We start from the raw sequence: 9,381 nt of genomic DNA on the forward strand, positions 1-9,381 counted from the left end.
GGAAAAGTAAGTAAGGACAAAGACACTTTAAGAAAGACTTTAGCCATAGCAGGAGAAAATGCCATTTGTGTTGCAGCAGGATGATCCTACGTTCACAGGGTGTCTAATTTGACCTAATATGAGTCAAAGCAACAAAAAAAAAACAATTTCATATTTAGAAACAGTATTTTTTTCTTTATATTTCTGCTTTTGCCCTGCAACTGATTTGGAGAATTGTTTAAGGCATGTGTCAAAGTTAAGACCCGGGGGCCGGATCTGGCTCTCCAGGTAATTAAATACGGCCCTCCAGATCATTTATCTTGCGCTTATTTTCAACTTGTGTAATTTTGACAAAATATATTCTTACAGAGAGTTAAATATAGAAATGTATTTAAGGTTTAAGTTGATTTAATCTGGAATAATATTCCTGTTTGTTTTTATTCATAATTATGTTAAAAAGTTACATTTCTAAAAATTGAGTTTTAGTGTGTTCAACAAATTTTTATCCCGTTCGATTCACAACCTAAGGTGTGTTTTGGATTTTGGCCCCCTGTGCGATTGAGTTTGACACCCCTGGTTTAAGGTGTACATTAGCTGGGATAGGCTCCAGCAGTCTCCTCTCCATTTGAAGATAGAAAAACAGATTTCTGTTTGCATTCATGCCACAAAAAACCAAAATTAATTTAGATTTAGTGTGAAAGTAACAGTAACATAAAAAATAAGCTGGTATTTTTCTAATGGGTGAAGTAAAATTGTCGGTTCTGCTGGGCTTTGGTCAGACAGAATGTTTATGTTTAAGGTTGAAGGTTGTAGACTCCAGCTCTGCACTTTTACAAGCTTTTCTCAAAATCATCAAAGAGGAGATTTTTTTAGATCTAGGATCTAAAAATAAGAAAATTATAACTAAAATGAGTCAAAATCATTTTGCTCCATACTCTTAAAATCTCGGTTTAAGATTTAAAAAAACAAAAATGTGACAATAATTTTAAGTTCAATTATAAGGATGTTATTTTAAAACTCAAGAAATGTTTAGATGTATGCTCCAAGAATAAGGGTTGGATTTTATGAGGACTTATTAAAATAGGCCAACTTATACTAAGATATTGTTCTCCTTTTTGTACTAAAAGGAGTCATTTCCTTTTATTACTCAGTTTTTTGTCAGTGAAATCAAAATGAACTATAATTAAGTGCAGAAAAACTCCAAAAATACAAACCTCACTGCTGTCATACTGTACTAAACGGAGCTGCCTATCAGTGTTTAATGGGTTTAAACCACACAAACACATTAATGGTGGGAAGCGTGCGGCTAAAGGCCAGAGACCACAGCTCGCCAGCTGAGAAGCTGTCACATCCTCCACCTGAAGCCCAGCGCTTACTCTGCACTGTTTTCACACTCTCACACAAAAGGAAGAAACACAAAAATGGAGGAAAAGTTCTTCCATGGATGACATTAAACTCCAATCTAGTATCACAGGCTACCTACAAGAGACTCACATGCAGTCCAGTATTTGCCCTTGAGTCTAATCCACCCCCCGCTGTTAAATCTGACAGGACAGACCATGACTGTGTGTGTGTGTGTGTGTGAGAAACAGCCAGGCAGAGAAAAAATGATGTTTTTGACTGATGGATGAAGTTTTTTGACATTTGCCAAGAAAGCAGCTCTCACCTGCTGTCTCTCTCAGCAGCTCCCCCCTCAATGACAGTCTTGACGAATATGCCAAGCTTCTCCAAGCCGGCGTCAGCACCCACACCCATCCCGATGATGCTGATCCCAAGGCCTTCGTCATCTAGAAACACGCAAGACAGGAAGTTAGAGGACACGGGGGCTGTTGGGTTTGCCCTTTGTCATCCGTTTAGTACGACGGAGTAAAAAAGAAGCTATAGAGATTAAAGCTGTAAATGCTTTCATGTAAGTTTACAACTTTAGAGCCAAATAAAAAAAAGCCTAATTTTAAAGATTAGCTATATGGCTTCAGCTGTCCACTTCCAATAATGTCTTCCATTACGAGAAACAAGATCTATAGATCTTCTATATTCTTATGCTGATAATAATTTGATTTAAGTCAACAGAATGAGAATGTTTTTTTTTTTTGTAATTTATCTGGAAGTCAAGTTTCACACGGCTCTAATAAACAGACAACTCTGGTGTCTTTTTTTTTTGGTAAATTTCTGACTTTTTTCTCTTAAATTTATGACGCTTTCCTCGTGAGTGCACGTGTTTCAAATCATAGGTTTACTAGATTTAAAGTAATACATTTCTGACTTTAAGTTGAAAATCTACGACTTTAGTATCATAATTTAAGAGTTATGATACTAAAGTTTTTCTCCTAGATTTATGACTTTTTCTCGTAAATGTAAGTTGTAAATTTACAAGGTTTCAATGAATAATTGTTAAATAAAAGTTTATTTTTGTAATTTAACAGTAGTAACTTTTTCTTGTAAATTTATTTTTTTCTCTCGTCAGTGTACACGTTTTAAAGTCTTAAGTTTACAAGATTTCAAGTAATAAATTCCTGATTTAAAGTTGTAAATCTACAACTTTAGTCTTATAAATTTAAGAGTTATGACTCTTTCTCTTAAATGTAGGTGTTTTGAAGTCATACATTTACTAGATTTAAAGGAGTAAATTTATGACATCAAAAGTCACAAATCTACGACTTTGTTCTTGTAATTTAACCGTTCTCGTGAATGTACATGTTTTAAAGTCGTAAGTTTACGAGAATTAAAGTTATAAACTTCTGACTCAAAGTTGTAAATCTACAACTTTAGTCTAATTATTTAAGAGTTATGACTTTTTTCTCATGAGTTTATGAGTTTTTTCTCATAGATTTGACTATTTTCCCGTAAATTTATGACTTTTTCATCATAAATTTATGACTTTTTTCTCGTACAAGACTTAAAGAAATCAATTTATGAATTATAAAGTAATTATTCTGCAACTTTAGTTTCGTAATTTAATAGTTACAACTTTTTCCTCATAAATTTAAAACATTTTTTTCGCAAATGTAGGTGTCTTAAAGTCATAATTTAACGCGACTTAAAGTGAAAAATATATGAATTTTAAAGTTGTAACTCTACGACTAGTGTCATAATTTAACAGTTACAAGCTTTTCTCGTAAATCTATGATTTTTTTTTCATAAGTTTGTTATTTCTTTTCTTGTAAACATATATGTTTTAGTCATAAAGTTAAATTTTAGTCATAACTTTCTGACCAAACGTCATAAATCTACTAATTTAGTCTTGTAATTAAACCGTTTTTTAAACCGTTAAACACTTTTCTCGTACATGTATGACATTTTTTCACATAGAGTCACCTCTTTTAGTCATAAATTTAAATTATTTAAAGTCATAAATGTACAATTTTATTCTTGTAGTTAATAAGTTACGACTTATTAGCAATAATTTCTCTTCCTTTGTAAATTGACTGTAGTACTCCATCGTAATTTAGGTTCTATGACTGCAAAATAAAAATAAACCAAGAGCAAACAGTATGGATTTATTTAATGTGAGGAGGAGAGATCCTCCTGTAAGATATGTGACGGCCTTCACATAAATAGGAAATATCCTGTATAGGAACTTCTCATTTTCCATTCTGCTCTGCATTAATTATTCACAAACTGCTGGAATTACATAACAGCGAGCAGCAGGAGGAATTCTATCTATTTTAGGTGCTTGGCAGTTTTGATTTGCAACATGGGAAATATCCCAACAGAAGAAGACAAGTGTGTAAGGAGCTGCATAAACGGCGGCATGCTGGGAAATCAAGACAAACTGCTCTTTTCTAAGCTTTAGTGGAGAAATGCTGATAAAAGGAAGACAGAAATGAACAAAACAAGTGTGATACCAAGAGAAAAGCCTTTAATCATAAAAAGAGCGATATCCTGAGTGGGTGATTCTGCCTCATGGGTGTAACTGATATGACAGCACCACCTAATCTATTTAGGCGTTCTTTCTTTCCCACCTTTCTCCAATTCCACGGGGAAGAGCTCCAGTTTCTCCACCCTCTTCTCCAGCTCGTACTCGGCAGACGAGGCCACAGGATCCACCTCCTCATTCCGCCGGTCGTAATCCTCATTGGAGTAAGTGTTGAACACCTGGAAGAAAAACACAAGCAGTTAGGACACTAGATTCTTACGTAAGATTTACAAATAAAGCCCTTTTCATAGGAGGCTAAAAAATAAACTGCTATATATTTAAATATTAAATATGATGAAGATTAGCCCTGTCCTTCCTATGAAATTGTATTTTTGGTATTTTTAAGGTGTGCTTGTGGGATTTTTCCTCATGATAAAAGACAATTTTAATGAAAATTAAGACTAAAACTGCATTTTTTAACATTTATTTATTCACATGATTGTAAATCAGGAGCAGATGAATAAGCGCTATATTGGTGCTTTCTAATGTCTTCATCATTTTCTCCCAATCAACAAGTGGCAACAGAGGCTCCGCCCCAACCATCCCGTTCTATTTTGCTATAGACCAGGGGTCTGCAACCTCAGGCTCCGGACCCACGTGTGGCTCTTTTACCCCTCCATTGTGGCTCTCTGATTCAAAAAAAATAATAATAATTTTAAATAGTAACTAACGTTAAAAAAAGCAGTAACGTGAAAAAAGTAAATTCAAGCTTTATTCTTTTCATTCACAAACAGTTGAACATTGCATATCTCTCTGTCATGTTCCAACAACATATAAAGTGTTTGTAGTTTAAGTCTTTAAGTCGAGTAACAACCTTTTGAGAGATTTGTGATCGCCATGTACCACATAAAATCAACCTGAGGTCAGTAAGCACAACCAAAATATGTATTCAAGGGTTATTAGGCAGATTTTCTATTTTTGAACAAACAAGTGCCCCCCCCCCTTTAAGGTGAAAAAAATACAGTAAGGGTTACTGAATTAGCTCTGATTTCATTTTGGTTTGCTAGATTTATTTATTTATTTATTCCTGGCAAAGATGCACCACAAACATGATACACTGTATTATCCTATATTTGCTGCATTGAGATGATCCTACGCAACACAGGGTGTCTTTTATTTTGAAAGGAAGTCACAAAGGTTATAAGCTAGTTCATATTTTCAAAAAAATCCTATTTTTATTGATGTTCATTTATATGTATCATAGGAACAATAACATAAATACAAGGTAGTGTCTTAATTGTCTAAAGCAGGGGTGTCAAACTCAATCAGCCAAAATCCAAAGCACACTTTAGGTCACGGAAAGAACAGGATAAACATTATTGAACACTCTAAAACTACATCTTTAAAACTTAAAAATGTAACTTTTTAGCATAATTATGAACTAGATATATAGCATTAACTGGGATAATGCTAGTGTGAATTCTGTAAGCTGAATTTGGCCGCTGAAGATGCTAGTTATGATAGCTGGAGATGCTGAAATTGATAGTTAAAAACGCTTAAGTTGATAGCTGAAAACGATGAAGCTGTTGCCAGGTAAAATATTAGCTAAATGTCAAATTAGCCTAAAAAACAAAAAAAGCGTAGATTAGCCAAAACAGCTAGCATGTAGCGGAAAAAATATCTAAACTTCTAAATATCCTAAAAACTGAAAAAAGCCTTAACTAGCCAAAACAGCTAGCAGGTAGCTGAAATATTAGCTAAATTTCATAATAGCCTAAAAAAATCTTACTAAATTCCAAACTAGTCCAAAAAACCTAGCAGAAGGCCAAACTTTAAAACTTTTTAGCATAATTATGGATAACAACAGGCAGGAATATTATTCCAGAATAAATCAACTTAAACCTTAAATAACTTTCAATATTTTACCCTCTGTAAAAATATATTTTGTCAAAATTATACAAGTTGGAAATAATCAGAAGATAACATCGGGCCAAATAATAACAATGAAATAAAATGATCTGGAGGGCCGGATATAATTACCCGGAGGGCCGGATCCGGCCCTGGGGCCTTGACTTTGACATGTGTGGTTTAATGGGCCCATTTAACAATGGAAACGATAAAAATACCAGACAAGAAACGAGGCCATAGATTCACGTACGTCTTTGTTTTCTTCGTCCAAACTGGTATCTGGCTCGAAACTCTAAGACTCAATAACTCCGATGTTACACCGCTAATGTTACATTTGGGCTGCAAGCTAGCTGGGGGGAGTGTAAATAGATGGGGGCGGTAACTCCACGCTAACAGTCCCGCCCACAACTCAAAGACAAATTTCTAATGAACTCTTGCCGCTCTCCTTAAACTCTAGAAAACTACACTTTGCTGATTTTGGCTAAAAACTGCATAAATATGATTAAAAGACCACAATCAAAAGAGGATCTGAGTGGGACTTTAAAGGTTGAAAAGGATAATTTCTAATCACTGTGTTAAAAATATATGTAGTAAAGCAACAACTACTACCACAAATCCACCCGATGGCCAACAACAAGCTCCAGAAGAAAGATGCACAAGGAGATTGAGGACAGGGAGGCCTGTCCTCCTCCCTGCAAGGGTCAGCTGTCAGTTCGCATATCATCCTAACCGAGCTCCCTCTCTCTCTGCTTTCTGCACAGAGCAGAACGTGCAAGAGTGTAAAAAGCTGCAACCAAACTGACTTGAATATATGGCTATTTGTTGCATAAAAGCATGAAAAAAACAGTATGCAAAGTGCTATTTTTCATTTGTAAGAAAAGTGTAATCTCTCCAGATTAAGGCTATTCAAGTGCTTTGTTTCACTTGATAAATAAATGTAGAGGAAGGAATCAGAGCAGGGGGTAAAACATGCAGAAAACCACTGCAAACAGCAAAATCTGAATCTTAAGAAAATAAAAAGACCAATTTTTTCAAGAAAAATTGTCTTACTTTCTGTTTTACAAAAACAATAATCTCAAAAAGGTTTTTTTCAATACCAAAAGTTTAAGAAAACAAGTAGTTATTTTCTTAAAATAGGATTTTTTTAGTAAAACAATTTATCTTACCTAATTAGCAGATTTTTTTAAGTTAATCTACCAATGAGGAAATAAAATGTCACTTATTTCTAAAACAGGCCTGTTTTTGTAGAGCACATGAGGACATGTGTCCTCTGTGCATGAGATGCCTGTTTATGAGTTCTCCAGCACATGGTGTTTGCGTTTTTATTTAAGCAGTGGTGGCACAAGATTTTTGCATAATGGACAAAACAGGTTTCTGTTTTTAGTACGTTAACTTAGCAGGTTTACTGGGGGGAAAAAGTGCATTTGTGGGTGATGCTGAAAACACTGAGACAGCATTAAAAGGCATGACACTAGAGGTGTCTTTGCATTAAACAAAACCCTTACAGCATTTACTGTGTATTGACAAAGGTACACGTTAATGTAGATGTGTGCTTTTTAAACAGGTAAAATCGAGTCGTTTTACTTCTATGTAGGAAAAAACTCACGGAAAATTACTGTAATTTAATTAAAAAAATTTGTTTTTTAGTGGTCCAAAGGTAATATATGATCATATACATGGATATAGTTCATTCTGAAAGGCTTAAGAAAATCATGGTATGGCAGAAGAAACATTTTTTAAATTAACCCCCTAAAAATACAAAAACATGAACTGATCATAATCTGACGGAGATGATAAAACACTTTTTGCTTTTATAATTTATGAAAGAATGTTTTTCTAAACGAATGGAGGAATCAATAGTTTAAGAAATAACAACTTTTTGACTTATTTTGAAGAGAACATAAACACAGGAGGTATGTCCACGAATACTCAGCAATCACCTGAACACACAAGCAGAGAAATGCTAACACCAGCAAGTGTGTTGACCTGAACGCCCTGAATCCAATGCTGCCATTGACAGTCAGAGCCTTTCTAATGGCCTCTGTGTGTGTCAGTGTGCAATATGTGGCTTGTCAACCGAGAAAGGTCATGGATGAGGATAGACCAGCAGTGCAAGCAAAGAAGAGGCAGGAAGTGCAGTGATGGGGAAGGGTTAGGAAAGGCCAAGAGAGGGAACTCTATAAATCTAAAACAAAGTCACTGAGAGGAAAAGTGACAAGAAATCTAAAAAAAATCCCCAAAAATGAGAAACAGATGACTAAGCCTTTCCAAAACTTGCATTTATTTTAAATACAAAGTGAATTCTAGGGAAACCAAGGCTTGGATCAGTCAACTTTTGCTTAAAAACTCAAAAAATTCTTAATCATAAGGAAAAGACATTATAAAAAGCTCAGAAATATACAAAAAAGTATTAACCAAATTAGGGCTGCCACGATTACTCACGACTATATCCACTATTAAAAAAGTCGAAAACTAATTTATATGTCATTTTTTTTTTATGTCAAACTACGGTGCTTCCTTTCTAATCTCATATATCTTTAAACACTTCAAGTTTAAAGCAAATGATGGGTAAGATGTGTGTATTTCATCCAGTTCTCGCACGATCTGATTAGTCGACTAATCGAAAAACATAAACGATGATTAGTTGACAATTAAAATAATCTTTTATAAACCTAATAAACTTCAGAGCATTTCTATTGTGCATACCATTTTGGAGATTAAAAGAAGGAAAATAAAAAATGATTCTGCGGGACTGCTTAACCTTGACGGCATGAGGATGCTGCTGCTGCAAGCTGCTTTATTGCTTAAGGAAGTGAAAAATGGAGAGTAAGATCAGCACTGGTCTGCTGGGTGTGCAGCAGACTGTTACATCGCTTATAGGTTATTATCCCAATGCATGGACAATTATTTCCATTGGATGTTAAATTACCTTTAAGCATTAAAAATGATGTGTGACTGCTTTCCCTGATGCAGCCATTCATCTCTTTCACGTACTAATCTGCAGCCAGCACAGCCTATAGCTGACACTCCCAGACGCAGAAGACAGACTGAATAAAAGCTGACAGTTTGAAGCGTATTGATATGTTCACACACAATATTCAATAAAAACTCCTGGAAACAGTCGTTAAAGTCATCCCACTGTTACCTGTTAATAACATATCTACACACTTCTTCTGCAGTTGATGTGTTTTGAAGCCTGTCACAAAGCTCAATTCAGTTTTAATGGAGAGCTTCCCCACAATGAGGAAGTCTGGAACCACATGTGGAGCGTCTTTTCAGATGATTAAAAAAAAAAAAAAAATCTTCCGGGATTTGATCCAAAACACAAGCATTTAAATGGAAATATATTCACTTGCTGCAGTGCTTTGAATTTAAAAACAGGTTACAGTATCTTCACTGTTGAATTGCCAACTTTAAAATAAAATGCTTTTTGAGACTGTTCAAGGGTTTCTAGTCTAATTTAGATGGAATCATGTACTCCTTAAATCCTGACGGATGAAGTTAAAAAAGAAAACATCTTTTAAAGGTTTTTCAGCTTTTCTTCCAAGGGCAAAACACCAGAGGTGGGACCAAGTCATCATTTTGCAAGTCCGAGTCAAGTCCCAAGTCTTTGTCCTCAAGTCCGAGTCAAGTCCCAA

At 34.9% G+C, this 9,381-nt stretch overlaps 1 protein-coding gene across 6 annotated transcripts in view; it reads right to left on the minus strand.

The window, feature by feature from the left end:
* Positions 1-9,381, minus strand: part of ppp1r9a (protein phosphatase 1, regulatory subunit 9A) — an 80,699-nt gene that overhangs the window by 40,330 nt on the left and 30,988 nt on the right. For all 6 annotated transcript variants that reach the window (XM_024299024.2, XM_024299048.2, XM_024299032.2 and 3 more), the window contains exons 3-4: positions 3,942-4,074; positions 1,646-1,766 (exon numbers count right to left, since the gene is read on the minus strand). In XM_024299024.2, the coding sequence (XP_024154792.1) occupies positions 1,646-1,766; positions 3,942-4,074 (254 nt within the window). The remainder of the gene's footprint in view (positions 1-1,645; positions 1,767-3,941; positions 4,075-9,381) is intronic.

This window comes from Oryzias melastigma, linkage group LG11 (genome assembly GCF_002922805.2).
Source record: "Oryzias melastigma strain HK-1 linkage group LG11, ASM292280v2, whole genome shotgun sequence".
NCBI classification, from domain to species: domain Eukaryota; kingdom Metazoa; phylum Chordata; class Actinopteri; order Beloniformes; family Adrianichthyidae; genus Oryzias; species Oryzias melastigma.